This window comes from Opisthocomus hoazin, chromosome 1 (genome assembly GCF_030867145.1).
Source record: "Opisthocomus hoazin isolate bOpiHoa1 chromosome 1, bOpiHoa1.hap1, whole genome shotgun sequence".
Lineage (NCBI taxonomy): Eukaryota > Metazoa > Chordata > Aves > Opisthocomiformes > Opisthocomidae > Opisthocomus > Opisthocomus hoazin.
The window spans coordinates 93,586,932-93,606,971 of record NC_134414.1 but is presented as its reverse complement, the minus strand read 5'-3'; the positions used below and the strand labels follow the sequence as shown (position 1 = coordinate 93,606,971).

The 20,040-nt window shown below is 45.4% G+C and overlaps 1 protein-coding gene across 1 annotated transcript in view; it reads right to left on the bottom strand.

Annotated features, from left to right (window-relative positions):
- The window catches only part of PTCHD1 (patched domain containing 1), a 46,367-nt gene that overhangs the window by 13,910 nt on the left and 12,417 nt on the right, over positions 1-20,040 (bottom strand). The window contains exon 2 of the mRNA XM_075429676.1: positions 18,347-19,007. Coding sequence (XP_075285791.1) covers positions 18,347-19,007 — 661 coding nt within the window. The remainder of the gene's footprint in view (positions 1-18,346; positions 19,008-20,040) is intronic.

Here is a 20,040-nt window from a genome sequence, read left to right as displayed (position 1 = left end):
AAACCTTACTGCCAGAGCTTGAGGAGGGTTCTGCATCGCTGGTGCAGGGCTGACGGGTTAAACAAAAAGGATTTTTTTCTGGTTGGCTATTTCGTTTCATTATTTCAGAGTGCCTGTGATGGAAGATGCTTTGAAATTAGTTTTTCCTGGTGATGGGATCTGACCTGCGGTGAAAACAAAGAAATACGACCTTGAAGTGCCTGTGCTGGAAAAGGAGCATTGGTGGGCTGCTTTGCAGAACATCTGTAAGAAAATGAAACCTTCATATAAGCTGAACACTGTCAAGTAAATCAGTCACTGATCTCTCCACGTCCTACACAAATTTTCCATCAGGAAAAAGAAATCCTAGAAACGGAACAAACGAAAAAAGCACAAATAAATTTCAGAGATGCAGAATGGTAGAACCAATATGTAACTGCTTAAGGCACTGGTCTTCTTATTTTAATATGTCCAAGGGCTTGTAAAACCAAATACAGCTCTATTTTTCTTCGCAGTGCCTACATTTTGTAATGTATTTAATTAACTCTTCAAATGGATGTAGCATTCACGAAAGGAGATAAAGGCCTGCAGACCTAAAATCCTGTGTTTAACCCCCAACTGCAGGTAAATTGGGAGAAGTGCATAGTTTCATCTTAATCCCTGGTTGGTCCTCCTCCTCTTACGGTTTCTGTTTTGTGACTGACAACCACGGTGCCTTTGGAGGACACAGACCTCTGCTCTCTCACAGCTGACCTGAATTGGGAACACAGCCGTCAACCAGCTATCAGATGAGAGTGGCTGAGATAAAAGTAGGCTGGTGTTTTACAGAGATGAAAATAAGGATCTAGTCTTTATATCATACCTAAAATGTAAGACTTCAATATTTTCTCATAATAATTTGTATCATGTTCATTGTTACTTACTAGGACTTACTAGAACCTTTCCATCTCTCTGCTGCCTTTTCTTTACCCCTCCTTCTTATTCTTTTGCTGTTTTTGCTGTTCCCTGTTAACATCTCTGGTCTGCTCTTGCATTACCTCTAGAAATTCCCAAAAGCCAGTCCGCAGTGTTTTGCTCTTACCCATTCCCTGGTAACAGTGCATAAAACGATCAGTGCTGAATTAGTTGCTGATGACACTGAAGTGCAATCACTGGATTTTTGAAGCCGATGCTCCAGTTAGGCTGGTCAAGGTAATTCAGAGATCTTTGTTAAATTTCAGGCTGGCTGCAAAGCACCAAAATTGCTGTATCGGCTCTGTTCTCTCCACCTTTAGATGATTATCACTTTTGCCACAAGGGCTATGAATATCAGTCAAAAAATCCCCAAACAAATGAGGTATTCTGAAGAACCAGAAAACTAGAAAATATATTAGAGGGGGTGGAACTACACGATCTTTAAGCTCCCTCCCAATGCAAACCACTCTATGATTCTATGATCACATTATTCTTCAATGCCTCATGTAGGCTATTTAATTAACTTGACAAAATAACCCTTTTGCGGTCAGTACCTTTCTCTGTAGGGGCAGCTGTAGTTGATCCACTCCACCCTTCCTGCAAGGAATATCCTATCTACATTTTAACAGATGGCAGAGCTGATCACTCTGTTAATGCTGAAAAGAATATGTATGGGGTATTTTATAAAGAATTCAAAATACAGAGCTGGTGAGATGAGATAATAGGACAGCTGGTCCTTATCACGGACACTTGGCATTTAGAGTAACAAAGTCCATGCTCTCATGTGTATCAGATACCTTACCTACATTGTTATTTGGAGTCACGGCGTGGATCACGACTGTCCAGCTTGTAGCAATATTACGTTCCTGGTTTTGGTATGGCATTTGGCATTCATCTTAATTCTCCCAAACAATGTTTTACAGCTGCTTTCAGAGGCCAGGTCAAGACTGTCAGTTTGATAACTAGCACCGTGCCCCCTCTTAAAGCTAATGGGGAATACTGGAACTCCCCAGACGTAAAATCAAGCAAAAAGCACAATCACTGACTGGCACCCCGTTGCTAATTACGCTTCAAATAGTTATGTTCTAGGCTCAGTAGGGAAAGCTATTAAGCTTGCTTTCAGTGTGTTCTTTGTAAAGACAGACTGACCTTTATTTAAATGTAACTGATCACTTGCCAAAGCAGAGAGTGAGAGGTTTAATCCATTTATGGCTCCCATAAGTCCTCCAGACGGGCTCGTCTGAGAACTTCACGTGGCATCATATGCATTAGCTTTGAGTGAGCAAAACAGTATAAAATGAGGTCATTGAATATTACAAATTACTTCCATCGTGAGCTTTAGCTATAGCATGTTTCTGTAAAAAACATTTCACTGTTAATAGACTCTTGCCTAAAAATACTCAAATAGCTGCATTAATTTGGAAAGCCTTTGACTTTGCAATGAATTTAGAGCTAATTAAATATGATGCTGAGCACAACTTTTTAACAAGTATGAGATTTCGGATAATGTCTGACAACATGACTCCTAACACCACATATTTTCTTTGAGTAGAAAACACAAAAACACAATTTACTCTTACATAACCTTTGAGACTGCCCAAAAATGGAATCTGATTTAAAGCACGGCTCAAGTAAATGCACGAAGAGGCGTCACCGCATGCGCTCCACAAAGCCGGCAGAAAACCACTTGGATACTCTTCCATTTTAGGATAGCTTCCTTTTGTTGTTTGCTACACAATCTCTGTGCTAGGAATTGGTGTTTTCCTTCAATTCTACAATATGTGATTCCTCTGTCCATTTGTATAATAGCTATAAAACTCTCCTTTACCTTTAGGAAGACAAGCCTAAATGACAAACTTCCATAGTTTTCGCACCAGTGGCACTACTGACCTGATCCAGAATCCTCTGAGAAAAAGATTATGCCCAAACTCACGCACAAATTAGGCATGGCAGTCTGAAGATTAGCCTTATTTAGCTAGAATGGGATTTACCTAACCTAATTTACTCCTCTAAATCCCGACTGCAAGCACAACTTGGGGTGACAATCTCCAACATCGTCTAAGTTGCTGATGCTTGTGTAAATCTAACCCACAGAGATTAGGGCAGACAGCTCCATGGAAGCATTTTGTGAGAATTTCTTTCACTATATTGTCATTTCAGAGTTTCCATTTTTTTGCATCCCTAACTGATTTGCACTGATTACCTCTATTTCTCTTGCTATGTCTTCCCTATATAATATTAACAAGAAGGCAAATTTTTCCTTGCAGATAAATTCTGTAATTGCTTTAATGATTTTCCCTTTTTACTACAGATTTAGCCACAAATTTGTAATGATTAGAGCAATTTGTTCATTATTCACAGTCATTCAGTAAATACTAAATATGAACTCAAACAGCTAATGGGCTATTGGAGAGCTTTTCCTGTTGACATTTGCTATTATGATTCACTGGTCATGCCCTACAGTCAGACGGTACAACCACGAGCTAAGAAGAAGGAGTACATAGAAAGATGGGACTTTTTTAGGGAAAAGAGGTTCTGAATGGGCAAAGGAAAATCTTAGACAAAAAGTAGAACATTATCGGACAAAATGGGGACCAAAATATTTTTTTCCTTATTTCCTTCTTCCACTGCTTTGCGTTGTAGGAGATACTCCTAACACATGTCTTGGATGACTGAGGACAGAAATTCTGGCTTCTGTAGCCAAAGAAAATGAAGATGATAGTCACTGTTATTTCTGAGGAGCTTAAATTTTATACAGGCTGAGGTGGGCTATCCTTAATTTTGGAAGCTAATAACAACACCAGCAATAAAAACAACAAATTATTCCTAGCTTAAATGCAGCACTTTTATGAGTAGCCTGAAAATGCTACAAAAAATTTCATTTGCCTCCTTCAGGATCAAGTCTTGCAATTACACATACTTTGTAAAACCAATGCAGAGCATGCACGAAAGAAAAAAAGGACTCGTAGGAAGTCGTGAAAAGTAAGGCAAAATTTTCTGTTGCTTAAAATTATCAAACTCTTTACCTCATTTCAAACACTACTCATGTGCAGGCACTTAAACTGTTCTTTTTAGTATCATTTTAAAATCTTGGAAAAGAAATGCATCCTTTCCCCTGCTAAGGTGTTGTTCAAGCCAGAGGCCTTTATGAACGGGCACTGGCAGCCTAGACTTCAAGCCGGCTCTGCTCCTGCCTGGCAAATGGCAGGACTGAAGCAGAGAGGGATGAAAGGATTTAAAGCAGCCCCAGAGCCTGTGGGAGGGCAGCGCAGTGACCTCCCGGTCGCCGGAGTCACAGACCAGCTCTCTGTTCGCTTGGCCTAATTGCTTCTCTAAAACAAAGGCCTCTGCCTGCTTTTATTGTTTAAAGATTAAGGGATATGTTCAATTTTGCACTAAAATCATGTGAAGTGTCAGTCTTCTCGTGATAAAATGAGGTCTGGGTATTCAAACAGAATTCTTCTGCAAGAGAAAGCAAGGGGAATGACTGAGAACAAGGCTTTGGTTCCTCTTGCAGTTTTACCCAACCATTAAAGTAGAAAATAACAGTACGCTGTGGCTCTCATTTTTTTGTTTATTGTTTTGAAGGCTGTGTGTGCACGCATTTGATACGCGAGTACAACCTCTCCGAATAAAGTCTCACTCACAGGTTGTGAAATTCCAGCCTTCTGTGTGGAAGGTCGCGTTTCAGGGGTAATTAATTTTATTCATCCCATTTTAATGCAGTGGCACACAAAACGCTAATAATGATTGATCTCCATCTCAGTGAGGTGGAATGCTGCACCAGTACGTATGTTGCCCATTAACTGCCAGAATTAAGACTAATAAAGCACCAAACTGTCTTCCTAAGGGAGCAGACTGCTCTAGCAGCAAAGCTGAGTTAAGAGGCGCTTCCCCCTTCTCTGGCATGGCTTCCCCTTCCCTACCAAAGTTGGCTGCTTCCTTATGGCTACTAATTCACTTGTTTCTAGTCTAAATTGGACTAAAGGAATGGACAGGACTAGAAACACCAGTAACATTTTTTGTGTTACTTTTTTGTCTGAAATCTTTTCCTGACACTGATGGCACAAACGACCGGCTGAAATTGGGAATGAACCATGGTAGGAGGTATGGGAGCTTTGTAAACTGAGTAGGCAAAAACCTGCTCTGACAGAGTTACTGAGGTTAAGTCCGGATTTTGATTTAAGGCTTTTGCTTGTATTGTAATGGCTGCACCCTTGTAACACTATCCGTTCAGCTGGATGAATGCTGTCTCACTTAGGTTGATTTAAGCCTGAAATCGTCCCAGTGAACAGGAGCACTTGCCTGCAAGAGGAATTTAGTGTGCTATGAAAAAGTGTGTGAATTTACAGAGGACCAGCTATGTTGCACCAGCTTTCTTTGTGGAAATCTGCGATGGGCAGCTTGATTCACATTCAAAGTGGAGTAAAATATCATCCGCAGAGACAAACACCAGATGAATTAACATGAAATAGCTAGGATGCTATAAATTCATATCCCAGCTTGCTGCCAATGCAGGCAAGGTCTCAAGAACTGCACTTGTGCAAAATTAGTATATGGGACATCAGAATCATACCCCAGGAATTGCCCTTTCCAAAACGATACCTGTAATAACATATGATATAATGAAGGTGCAATGAATTTTCCTAGCTGACAGTATTAAAAATAACAATGTACACAGCTCAACTCTGGGACTGCTTTCCACAGTAATGTCAACAAAGAGGCTGAGATAATTTCCCCCCGCTGACTTATTTTTTCCAGCTAGATCAGTGAGCTCATCAGCTCCCATCTTCTGAAAAGCCAAGTGAAACTGCTAATCCAGACTCCCGTTGTCGCAGGAGTTGCAACCAACCAGCTGTTGACTAAATACGCGACTTGCCTCATGCAGCCTCTCCCAGCAGGCGCAATTTTAACTCAGAACATATAGCTGGTTCAAAGCGCTACTGAACATGCAGGCAGACCATGAGAATTTGCATCCAGCTGAAGCAAACATCTGGCTTCATACTCTGTTCTCACTAAAACAATAAAATACTGCAGCTAACTGAGACCCTTCAGCACGCAGACAGAATTAGCACCAAGCCTAACTTACATGACAGTTGTGAGTTTATCACCATTTAGTGGCATGGGTGGAGCCGAGCAGTTAAATCACCATCAGCACGCTGCTGCAACAAGCTGTGGGTTACTCTAACCGGTATCTACCTTTGTGGTCCACAAACGGCGCCGCAATGCTACAGGTTTGCTGCGTGAATGTCAGACCTCACAGGGTGCGTATCATCGGACATGGCGCCGCGCGCAGACTTGCCTGTCCCAAACATTTCTGCTGAAATAAGAAAAAGCACTGCAAATCCTATTTGCTTTTCCTACACTTGCCCGAGTATTTTTGGGGAGCCGGGTCACAGTGTAGAGTAAAATCCTACGGGACACTAACATCCTCTATGGACATCTTATGATCAGCTGTGCTTCCAGGCAGCAGTGTTCATCTCAGGAGAACTGCGGCAAGGGCACTGAGGGATGTAGACAGTTGAGCAGTCTTCAATGCATCCTCATTTGCAAAATGAGTGAAGTCCCAGCCACCCAAGCGCAGCCTGGCTTCATTTCACACCTCCAAGCACAGGTTCAAAGGGCAAGCAAGCATGAAGGCTACATGCAGGTGTGGTACCTGGATTAAGATGAACACATGAAAAGCGATACAGGATGGGATGTATTGGTATAAGTGCACGCTGTACCCATTGCAACACCTTCTTTACCTCCTGTCACACAGACCCTACATGTCTGTATTGTAACTGGATTACAGGTATGACAACATACCTCAAAAATACGACGACAATGCTGTTGGGCTCAATATTTGCAATTATTGCTTTAAAGACTACTAAATTTTACATGTATATCAATAAGGTGTACTACGCCTGCAGATGTTAACATCTGACTTGGGATCTTCCCAAAACAGAAACACACTGAAATTAGATACGTCAGTCTGTTAGGCATCTAGGCATGATACCAGCAGATCAGTCTCTGGGATTGCTCTGTGTCTGAATATTAGCCATTCACCCTCAGTTGTCAGGCTGATCTCTCGGACCGTGCTTACAACAGCACAGGCCACCCCACTCAGAAAGCTCCAGGCGTGCCCATGTGTTCCTCAACTTACTACCGGGATCAAAACTACAAGTGCCTTGGCGCATTCACACCAGATAAAAATCTGCCTCAGCTTCTGGAGAGAGAGTTGTGTTTTGTGCTGTATCCACCTGGCAACAAAATAAGAAAAACTGAAATGTTTAATAATGTGCTCCCAGTATCTGCTGTGATGTGGGCGGTTGTGCCCACAGAAGCACACCAAAGAAGAGAAAGCGTCCTCGTACAACACACCGTACTGGTTGGTGCATGCAGAGGAGAAATCTTCAACTGGTGCTCAGCGCTCCATGCTACGGGACCACAGCATTATTTTTAGCTGTAGATCCTGCAGAAAGACTCTCTGGGCCGTTAAGCCTGCGCTCAGATTGCTCAGTGCACAGGCAGGGAAACAGGGTGCGCCTGGAAATCCAGCACCAGGTTCATGCCTCATTTAGGTCTGGTGTAGCGCTGCCAAGCACAGCGTAAAAGGGGGCTAGGTTGCTCGTAAGACTCCTGTGGATCTGCTGCACCAGAGCAATTTTGATTCCAGTCTGCTGGCAATGAATGTTTGCCGTAACGTCCTACCTTTTTTTGCGTTTCTAAACTTAACTTCTGGCAATGCAGCATAGGATTAGCTCTCGGTTCTCCTGTGGTACATTCTGCTGTGGTCAGGCGCAGCGCTTTCTGAGTTAACACTGAAAGGTACACATTTGCATGAAGAATGCACTGGCAAAAACCAAATCACCCTCACGCTCTTGGTCTCACCCTCAACAGTTGGGACACAGCCAGCGATGCTTGGGGTACACGATGCACCCCAATCACAAACTCCCCAGTACTATCTTCTAGTGTGGCAAACCAGCAATGATGAGACGATGTTTTAGAAAACGGTACAAATCACAAGCTAATTTTAAGCTCATGATCTACATATTCCTACTGAAATGGAAATAATTCTACACATAAATCCCCAGCCCTGAAGAAACACATACACAAGACACACGTAGGCATTCCTGTCATTTTTCTACCTCTATAAGGGGAAATGAAACAAAGGGAAGGAGAAGCATTTTAAATAAGTAGAATTAAACAATGCCTCAGTATTCATAGCTCCAGTCTTCACCACAATCCCCAGTCAGCAATGGCAGTAACACGGTTCGCCACTTTTTATTTCTGGAGTATATGTTTTTTAAAGCTATTCACTACAAAAAGCCGTCTTCTCACTTAATGTTGCATTTTTCAAATATTTTTTTTAAACCATACCAAGTTAATGTCAAATCAATGGCCTTTTATTATAATGTTTATATGGGTAATTCAGCAAGTACGTGGTTAATCTTGAATAGTGCCATTGATTTCAATAGAGTAAAAATTACTGATTTAGACTTTGGGAAAATGCTGTTTTTTTGCTTGGATCACCCTTTTTTAGTATTGAACCAATGCAATATTTGAGGTTTTGTTGTTATAGTGACAGCAAGAATGTCAGATAAGCACATTTTAAAAACAGGAATACGTTTGAGAGAAAACTTGGGTGGATCTTTTATTTTGAGGAACAACGATAAGCAAAGTAAGTTGTGGTTCAAAATCTACTTTTATATATAAAGTGAGTATTTCATTCCACTTAAGATTCGGTAAAGGCTTGTTTTGGCATTTAAATAGCAGGCTGTCAACTCTGTTTGAATGTGTGACTTGCTCTCCTCCGTTTTCATGACAGACCGGGCAAAAGTTAAAAGTCGTATTTCGCTGAGCACAACAGAAGGAGCTGAGCATTAACGAAATCTGGTGTCAGCTGCTGGAATGCCGTTTGCACGGTGTGCTCACCTACCGACTACCCAGATCTTTGCAGATCCAAACCGAAAGCCTTTGAGCCCAGCCTGCACCGTATGTGCAAGCCTGCGGTTCTGGGGCAAACAGTACGGGAACATCTGTTGGAACTGGGTACTTGAGAGTGTCTGTCCCAGCTGGTAGCACACTCTTTCAGAAGCGGGAGAAGCAGCAAGTCATGGTCACCAGAAGAGACGGGGAAGCAAACACTGGCTCAGTAAGAAAGTGTATCCAAGTTAGAGGCTACACTGCCATGTTTTATTCTCTTTTACCACCAAGGTCTTAAGTGGTGCTGTGCTGGTATAATTAGGAATGCTATTTGACTTCTTTGAAGAGATGAACTGAAGGTGGGATACTTAAGCACAGAGAGATGAAAAATAAGAATTATAAATACTATTTGTGTTGTAGTAGGTCATAGAAGTTCTAGTCAGAGGTCAGGATGAGGAAGAACTTCTTCACTCTGAGGGTGACGGAGCCCTGGAACAGGCTGCCCAGGGAGGCTGTGGAGTCTCCTCTGGAGATATTCAAGACCCGCCTGGACAAGGTCCTGTTGCAGCCTGCTGTAGGTGACCCTGCTTCGGCAGGGAGGTTGGACTAGATGACCCACAGAGGTGCCTTCCAACCCCGAACATTCTGTGATTCTGTGATCTAACTCCTGCTGGCCTTCAAAACGTTGCCCTGCCTGGGACACCCCTGCGCCTCCCAGCAACGCCTCTTCACCATCTCTAACTTGGAAACATCAGAAACAGAGTCAGATGCCAGGACAGTACAGGAATGACAGATGCAGCCGGCGAGACGAATTTCCCCCATGACGTACGTACCTCAGGCCGCACCAGCCAAGGCGGTGGTTAGAGGCAGAGTTATATGTTAAGCACTGCCAGGCTCGTCTTGCTTATGACGTGCTTAGATTCAGATCAGCAGACAAAACTGCAAACTGATTTTCCCCACAAAGGGAGTTTTCGACAGATTTTATGCATGCTGTGTAAAAAAAAAAATTACTTATAGGTAAATGAAAGCTACCCGCAACCATCTGTGCAAGGTTAATGTCTACCATGTTCTAGAATAGCCAAGTGACACACAGTACATGACAGTACCCGAAGACAGAGTAAAACACAGTAAGTACATCTGGGGAAAAATCATGCTTTGAATGTATTTTAAACTTCTAAGCCCACAAGCCAAAATATCAATTGCTTCTAGGAGCGTTTTCCTAGTGGAATATGGATTTGTTTACCGCACTTCAAGTTCCCCTTTTCTGGTGAGAAAGCTGCAACCAAAACATCTCCAACATACCTTTAACTTCTGCTGTTAAAGCCATGTTTGTCATTGCTCTTACTCATAATATATAGATCAACCATATGTGAAACACAACGTTCAAAACGTTGCAAAACTTCACTTAAAGCACGTAAGACCTATTATTTTTCCTGACCAAAAAAGAAAAATCATTGTAAGTTTGGAACTCAGCTTGGGCTTTCCACCAAGCACCCAGACTTTACTTATTCTAATTTAACTTAATTCATCTCAGCCAGTGTCCCCTGCCAGAATGCAGAGGTCTCATGACCTGAAAATGGCAGGCCCCCTCCCTGTCACACACGCCTCTTGGCTGTTGCCTACTCAGGGGATGTCATTTGTTAGATGCACAGAACGTGCACTATCTCTCTCACAGAAAGACCTAAAATGAAACATTGCATCAATTCCTGCTGACCTTCCCCAGGTCTTCATTGACCATCTGAATCCACTATGCAACGCATACCACAAACACATATACCTGTTTGTTCCCTGCCCATGGCAGGGGGGTGGAACTAGATGATCTTTAAGGTCCCTTCCAACCCAATCCACTCTATGATTCTATGATTCCATGATACGTATATATATTTTCTACGTGTATATACAGAGATGGTAAAAGGTTTCTTTTCTCTAACCTGTGAACTTCCAATATATTTTCATATATGTGGAAGTTTCTCTTGAGGGAATTCACTACTTGAGGAAAATCAGGATGTCAGAGCCAAACTCTCAGTACCTTTGACTGTTCGGGACTTCTCTTGACAAGCCCTTCCATTAAACCATTGCACGCACTGACTTCTCTGCAGTTAAAAGAATGCTGACAGGAAAAGTATAACATCTTTCTGCCACTGTTTGCATAAATGAATGCTCATTAGATGCACTGCATCACCTGTAACACACTTTTCATATGAAATAAGTGCATATTGGAGCACGACCAGTCAAGAGGCAATGCCTGATCTTACTCAATGATTGTAGAGTACTTGGTTTCAATATTAAACTGTTCTCTGGACTGACTTCCTGCAGATACAGCTCCTCTTTTCCAAAAAGCATTATTTTTACTGAGTCATTGACACTCTTCTGAAGCCAAGAAGCATGTATACGTGCAAGGATTTCACCAGGGTTTGTGGTGGTGAGGGAGGAACATGGACACATGTTGGCTGTGTTGCCATCACACATGGCTGGCTGCACGCTCTACCTGCCACTTTTGCCCTGCACAGGAAAGGGCTGGCTGGTACAAGCGCCTAAAAACCTCTGCCACCATTTGTATTTTCAGCCCATTCCCTTCTCATGCATTAGTGGCTTCTTGGTGTTTGCCTTCCTCAAGGAGCTTGGGGCATCATCCTTCAGGAGGAGAACTGGAGAGAGGGAGCCCAGCAGGCAGGGGCCGTGGTTGATAACCTTGCCGTTGGGTGGAAAACACTGACTTTGGTGAGATGACTTGTTGGTACATTGAGCAAGGACGGGTGGCCTGGGGGCCTGCTTCTGCGCTTCCCCATGAGGAACAGAAATGCTGGGTGATGCCTGCGGGACTGCAGAAGGCACATGGCTGCTTAGAGAGCTCATTAAGAGACTGGGGGACTGCGGAGAGAAAAAGGAGAGGAAAAATTAATGACTAGGAAAATGACATGCCTGGGATTCTGCTCAGGGTATATAAAACCAGATAATTTCATTTATTTCTTAGAATGAGAATGAAGGGAACAAAAGGAAAAATGTTTTAGGAGTATAACTGAGCTGTGCGGGGTTGAACTGGGAAAGCTGAGCAGATGGAGTGACAAAAACCCAAGCGTACTTCCAGGGCGCTCTTGGAATCCTTCGGCAGCGTGAACAAAGCAAGGGACGAATGGTGGAAATCGCTGGGAAATCCAAAGCAGCTGAGATAAGACTGCAGGGTATGGTGGGCACCTGTCTGGGAGCCAAGGACGTTATTCAACAATACAGGGAAAAGGGTAGGAGCAGTGGGCCCAGCTGTGGCTGAGGAAAGGGAAAGATGGGAGAGAAATTAAAAAAAAACCCCAAAAATGGCAGAGGGGACATGCTGGCAGGAGTGGGGAAAACAGGAGAAAAGATGAAAGAAGCTCGGGGACACCAAAAGATGCCAAGAGCTGTGCAGGCATCAGGCAGGAGATGCCGTGGCCTGGAGCAGGCAGACGGGTGAGACCCGCTGGAGGAAGCTGCTGGAGACTGCAAATGAGATTGACGAGATGGGAGAAAGGTGCAGCAAGCTGGGGCAGCCAGCTGAGGGAGGACACACTTCTTCCCAGTATGAAGGGACGGCAGAGGGGCAGCTGGACAGGGAGAGCGAGAAAGCTCAGCTCGGGGAATAAAAACAAGAGCGACTCGGTAAGCCTCACATTTTTATTAACTGACAACAGGAAAATTGGCGGAAAAGTACTATACAAAGTCAAACATTCGTGCGTCTGTTACCTTTATGTGTGGACTGAAGGACACTGGGGAGACCTGTGCAGGGGCTGGTTCTCTCGCTCTGAAACTCTCTCTCTATAACCAGTGTTGACACTTCAGGTTTATTGAATATAGCAAACACTTGGGTGCTTGATAAGGAGGATAATGAATGCTTTTAGGGTGTACAAATTTGGCATATGTTGCAATTCGCTACCAGCACGTTCTTCCAGAAATCTGAAGAAGGAGCCAGCCTGGCTGGGTGCCCTCCCGGCACCGAAGTGCAGCTCCAGCGAGCCACATGTGCTGGTACCTGCCGGCCCCAGCATTCTTGTCCCCTCAGGGTTTTCATGCCGGTTATTAGCTGTCCTGCTTGGTTCAGCTATCTGTTGCCCTCATGGTCCCTAAACTTCAGGAATGCTCTCATTACCCTCCTCTGCTTTCCACTCCCATCATAAAAAAGTGACCTCCCCTCTTCTTCTTTTTCCTAGGGTTTTCCTCCTGACCTTTTTTCCCAACTGCCTCTGAGCTCAGGTCCCACCTCTGTCACTCCAACTTGTTGTATCCGTACAGCCCCCGCGCCGACACCTCAGCTCACTCCTCCACCAGCACGGCTCTCCCTGGGCAAGCCACGTGGAAGGTGTGCATTCAACCAACCTGCGAACGGCACTTCTCTGCATCTGAGAGGTGCTCCTACGAGCCCTGGTACCTCCAGGTACCTCTCAAAGTGTTCAGCACCTCTGCTGCCCCGGTGCCCCCCCCTGCCAGATGCAGTCGTGCGCAGTCTCTTTCTCCCCCAGACTCTCCCTCCCCACGACTGAACCTCAGGAGGACCCTGCCTGGGTCCTGCCCAACATTTCGACCTGCTCCTTCCCAGGTGCCCCTCCCTGGACCCACTCTGTTGACCATTTTCCCGTTCTTTCTTCCCAGAAAGGGTGCACCGGCAGGGCGGGACGTGATGGGAGGACAGGGGGAGGCAGTAAGAAGAGGTGTTTCCATTTGTCCCTGTTTTGCCGAGCTTCACACGAGGCTGGCTATCCTCTCCCTTTTCAGCTAGCTGCAAGCTCAAGCTGCTCTCGTAACTGCTAACTGGTTTTCCCCTGCCAGCGTCGGAGGCTAAATATAAGCCCACGGAGCCGGCCCCACGTCCCTGCCCGTATCTGGCAGCGCCTGGCATTCCACCGCGATTTCACAGAGCCGATGCTTTTCACGAACTTGGCAGCTCAAGAGAGCCGCCTCTCCCCGAACCAGCCGTAGGAGTTTCTAGAGCAACAGGAAACAGATTGCTAGTTTTCTCTTCAGTGCAAAGGGCAACATTGCAATTTTCTTTTGAGTCTCCAAGTGAAATGCTGCACTCCACCTCTGGGAGGTAAAAAAAGTCACGCCAAAAACTTGCTCAGCCAGCTTGCTGTCCAATGGTTTGTTTGGTAACACTGTGGTTTTTTTGAGGAAACTGGTATTTTTAAAGGATTGGCAGTTATTAAACAGCATTTAACGCGTAAGAGAAACTTATGATGAATACATCAGCATCTGTGCCAGACCAAACATCTGTAGTTTTTAGTGAAGCAGGCAATAGGAAATCAGAATTTTAATTCTGCTTTCCAGCTGACACTATAAATCAGCTATTTTAAATTCAGCCGAATTGAATAATTTAATTTTCTGGTTCTTAGGGTCAAAAATTAATAATCTTAATTTCCACATGAACTAGGCACGTGAGTAATCTTACCCTTAAATTACTTGTTTACACACTGGTAAATGCAGATGATAGTTTTAAAAAAACCACGGAGGCATATGCTAATTCAAAACATGCTCAGATGAATGGTGGGAGCCTGCCAAGTTTCACAGGTTTTCGGCTTCACTTTCACATTAGAAGGACCTGTAAAAACCCAGAGCTCAAGAAGAGAAGCTCCCGGTTTGACCTGACAAGATGTCCCAAGAGAAGAGGGGGGCTGAAGCCAGCCTGCCCTCCGCTAGCTGGCCCCAGGCACAGCCCCTCCGCACGGGCTCATCCTCACAGCTGGCCCTTCGGCAACCAAATGGGACCTCTGCTCTTCGGGTACCTGCTGGGGCAGGCGGTCTCTGGCAACATCCCTCCTAGCTTCAGCTTCTGCCATTTTGTTAGCAACTGGTGAGGGCTAAAAAGAAACCTGCCACAACATAAAAACCGTCACGGTAGTGACATACTCTGGCTGCATACAGTCATCGATGACTGAGTTATTCAGACTTAATGAGTTACCTTTCGTGAGCTGAGTTACAGTAACCTGCTTTAATTAAAGAGTAAAACAAATTAGCATAAGCTACCATGAAGGTGATTAAACCCAAAGCACGAAGTGTGTAAACCAGTATGTCATATTTAACAGGTGGGGTAGGCAAAAGATGTTCCTGCCTACACTTACACAGTCTGAGCTTAGGAGCGCAACTTGGTAAGCCATGGTGATCATACCGTAAAATGGTTCTGTTGATGCAAAAGCTAAGGATTCAACACCTACCGAGCCTGGTACCCTTCCCTATAGCTTGTTTGCTCTTGGAAGTGGCTGATGCAGGAGGGATGTCCCAGAAAACACGATGGATGAAATCCAGTATTACAGAACGCATTGAACTGAGTATTTTGCAGACATATTGCCTAAATTATTAGAATGGGCTTGTCACTGGACAATCTATTTGAACTACTCAGAAAGTAATTCTTGAAAATATGAAAAAGCAGGTAATTGCAAAACATTGCTGACCAACTTCAGTTAATGCATCCTAGAAGGTCAGTGATGGTCTCCAAGATGAACTTGGTGAACAGGAGACACGGTGTGAGATAAACAAGCCATAATTCAGCAAGGACAAGTGCAGACTTTTATATGTTGGTTGGAATAACCGATCGTGCAAACCGGGTGGAAAGTGACACGGAGGATCTGTGAATTACCACGTGCCACCAACCAAACGCCAACCATTTCATACTGCTGAGAAAAAAATGAATGTCATATGGGGATGTATGAACAGGAGTGCCATATGCAAGATGTGTGAAATCACTCTCCTACTCTACTTGGTGCTGAAAGCCTCAGCCCGAATCCTGCGCCCAGATTTAGGCACTGCACTCCACGGAAGATGTGGAGTGGCCAAACGCAAGAGAATTGCTGGAAGTCTGGTAAGCATAGTCTGAGGAAACCTGGGATGAAAGGGATGAGGACTGGGCAAGTGAATGTAGTCCCAAATATACAAAGAAAAAGAAAATAAATAGTTTTCCAGATGCAGTGGATGAATAAGGAGGACAGCTGAGTTGCAGAAGGGGAATTCGGGTTAGACATGATGCAAATGCTGTAGCGGTAGCGCAGTGAAACATGGGGGGACGCAGCGCAAGGAGGAGACAAAGTGCAGGGCGAGAAGTATCTGTTAGGAAAGATGTAATCCTGTCCGGTCACGGAGGTCGGATGATGTCTGGAGAGTGTGTCCCCCCGCCGGCTCCGCGACGCTGACAAAAGTTAAAAATCCTCAGCCGCTATCAAGCGGGGAAACTTCATTAATGATTTATACCAGTAAAGGGGCCTTGCCTGAAATGTGTCCAGCGTTATAATTTTTTCTATCTAATTTTTGCTTTTAGCCATGAGATTATGAGTAATAGCTGCGGTGCTACACTGTTAGCCAGAAATCCTTTAGATTTCTAAAGGTCAGTTAATCTATGATCTAATCTGATGGTCACTGAAATTAAGTGGAAGCAGTTCAGCAGGCTATAATGGAGAGTGGTTCATGTCTCTAGCCTTCAGTTACCTTGAGTTAAACCATCTTTTATAAGCAAAACAACATACAGGCATGAAATACATTTTGAAAAGCATGCTGGATCTTTCTGTTGTACTGCAGGGGAAAAGGAAACTCCGCCTTTCTAGCTAGCTGCTGCTTTAAAATAGTGCTCTTAAAAAACTCCAGAATGTCTTTAGTGCCTTCTGTTCACCTGTTGACACTCCTGTCCCTTGGGAGATTTTATGCAGCTGGGGAAGCAGGCAAGATTCATACAAATCTGGCTGCTCTGTCTTGACTTGTTCACCGTGAGAGTCAAGCTGCCTGTTTGAAACTTACTCCTTTTAAGAGAGGAATATTTCAACTAAGCAAGACCAAAAAAAATACCCAGGAAAAAAAAAAAAGGGAAAGAAAAGCAGACTTGGCTATACAGCTTGGCAGTTAAAGGAGCACTAAAATAGAAGTGTTAAACTCCTCACAGTTATCTGTAAGTCTTCAAGGATTTCAAGTCTCAGCACAGTCACCATTAGCGAATTAAAGATCTGAAAGGTTGTCCCAGCGAGCACATGCTTTGATTCCTAAACAGACCTAGTATTTCGTATTTTTGAGTCGCTTTCCCCAGGTACTTTCATTTCATATGGCTGGACTTTAGACTGCTTTCCTACTACTCTTGCAACACATCTGGAAATCCCCTCCTACGTAATATAATACGTAATATACACTACTTAGTTTGAGGAATTGAATTTTATAATACAGGCTCAGGCATAAAAACTCACAAAAGAAACCGAAGACGGAGGTCAGAAAACTAGCCTTCTTTTGACTCTGACTTTCCCATGCTGCATTTCCGCTCGATTATGATACAGTTTAAATTTCATGGATGTCATCTGAAAATGAGAGCCGATATAACGTAGCTGAATTCTCTTTGTCACTGAGTATATTCTGTACGTTAACTGGTAGTGCGATGCACTGCAGCATAGTCTTTAATTAACATGCAACAATACCACAGCTACTGTACGGGCAGAGCATAGGAACCTGGCGCTGGATATAAAAATAGCTGTGCTGAAACGTGTCGTATCACTACACGATGTGACTAAGTCAGCGGAGACACTCTTACACTTGAAACCTGAAGTCTTACTGAGCACTGATTTTCAGCTGGGGAAGCTGTGATCAAATCAATGCATGTATTATTCTCCACAAATGAATAATGCCGCGAACGAGGACATATTAAACACCTACAGCGCACAAAGCTTCTCACACTGGTTACGAGCCAAACACAAACAAAAGAGGCCGTGAGCTCTCCAGAGCTCTTGTTTTGTCTCCCGTGAAGTCCTCCTGCCTGTCTGGATACAACGCGCGGCATCCCTATGAACGCCCGGTGCCAACAGGAGAGGGCACCGATTTTGGGTTGGGAGCAGCCTGACTGCCCTTCTCTCCTCCTCCTTCCTACCCTCGAGGAAAACAACGAGAAACAAAGCCGCTCCATACCCCACAGTGAGCGAAGGCAGTACGAAAACCGGGGGAGACGAAGACGCCTCTGCTGGCACCGAGCCAGGGATGCGCCGGCACTAACGGCACGGGTCCGTCCCTGGCCGGGGGAGGCAAAACTCGGCACCCCAGGGCGGTGAAACCCTCCGCCAGCACAGGGGCTTTGGGAGGAATGTAACCCAGGGCTGACCTCCACCCTCAGCCCACAGCCGGCACCGCTCCGCTCTCTGAAGGCGCCGGCGCTCGCTTAGCTGCCGCGGCGCGGGGACCTCTCCAAAGGTTTCCCTCCGACGCTGGCCACCAGAACCGAACATCCACAGAAACGCAGCAGCTGGCCCCCCCGCCCTGCCCAAGGAGCAGCATTTGTGCACCCTCGCTCGTCGCGGCCACGCGGGCACCGTAGTCCTACACCGCGGTGCAGCCTCGGGCACGATTTCAACATCCCGGCGCGGCACAAACTGTCGAGGCGAAGAGGCCGTGTGGCTCTGGCGCGGGGCAGCACCGCAGGGAAGGGGCACCAGGAGCCATGCAGCGACGCTCCTCTGCTTGCTGGGGAATGCGTCAGGGAGGCACAAACACACAAAAGAGAGAGGAGATAGGAGATAGTTACCTAACATGACGAAGGGGATTCCCAGGAAGGTGGAATTGTATTTCCCACCAGTGAGATTGATGATCCCGGCTGCAGTCAGGGTGGCAAGGGTCACGGTCAGCAATCCCAGCAGGCCAAGCCAGGGTTTGCTGCGGACACAATCCTGCATGGAGCAGCAGAGAATGGCCAAGGTGACCACAAGGACCAAGCTTGTGATCAGGTAGCGTTCTGACACCCTGCTCGTCTTCTGGAAATCCTCCTTCAGCGAAGAAGAAGTGAAAGGATACATTTTCACTTTCCTGTTGGATTTCTGGAAAAGTTCAACAGTGTCACAAAATATGGATTCCCACTTCTCTGCCACCATGTCATTCAAGGAGTTGATTGCCTGCAAGTAGTAGGTGAGCTGAATGGCTTCTGCAGACTTCACCCGGTCCTTGCTGTGCACAGTAACCCCACCAAGCTGATGCCCGTTATACACTTCCCTGCCATCCTTTAAGTGAGTAATCGGATAAGTGATTGCAAAATTAGTTCGATTAGAAGAACGAGCAGCCTTTAATTCCTCCAGTACATGCACTATGTCGTCCACTATGCATGTCTTGTCATTGTTCAGGATACATATATGGGCAAACGTGTAATTGAAACCAGGTCTTTGAACTTGGATCCTGGTCACAGCAGAGTGCAACTACAAGGGAAAGAGAAATCACAGACGTTATTTATCAGTTCATCTCGCACAGTAGCAGCCAGAACGACAGCGGCTCCTCGCCTCCGTCCCTTTCCTATTCGATCTAAGCAACAAACAACAAAAGTTCTGGTGACTGCAGTATCAATAGCACGCTCATTGGAATAAAAAAACAAAAAAGAAACATGCATTAAAATAGCAGTATTATTCCCCTGCGCCCTTTGCTGGCAACTCGGGTGTGTGGTGACTTGCCTCCGCGCCATGCGCATCTGCCGCTCGGCCTCTCTAAATAAGCCAATTCCAAAGGCCCGGACCGCCACTCTCCAGCGATCTGGGCGAAGGCAGAAGGGAGAGCTGCAGCCCAACGGCGTCTGGGGACACCGTCGTGCTCGGGATTGCCACGCTGCTCTCTCTCAACAGGCAAACTCTGCCAGGTTGCTCTCTCCCAACAGGCAAACTCTGGGCACAGCCGGCGGCAGAGCAGCGTGAGCGGGGGTGCCGCAGGATGCGCCGGGAGCCTGGCAGCCGGCAGCGGCAGGGACGCAGCCCTCTCTCGGAGCAAGGACAGGGCACAGCCGCATGTCCCAAGCGGGGAGACTGTCAGCATGGCAGGGCTATGACAGCTGGCATGAATGGATTTGCCCTCTTTTCCCTCCCTCTGTCCCCCATCAAATCCTTGGCAAGTGTGAGAGCGGGAAGCAACGGCAGAGACTGACGCTGGTTTTCTCTTTCTCTCTCCAAGAGGTTCTGTTAATCAGGGGAGGCCCTAATTTCAGTGCCTGCACGTTATTACCGCTTATTGTTTGGTGTAGCAGCAGCTTTCAGCACGGCCTCCCTCGTAAGCTGTTTTGCATCCTTCTGAAATCTGCCATGCTTGAGCTCTGACCCAAAGTGCATTCAGTTATTTTTGAGCATCAGAAGGGCAGAAAAATTACCCTCTCCTCCTGAAAAAACACAGAAAACTCTTGCAACCTTTTCTCAATCCATTTAGTCAACACAGCAGAAGCAAGAAATTCAGAAGACAGTAAGGGAATAG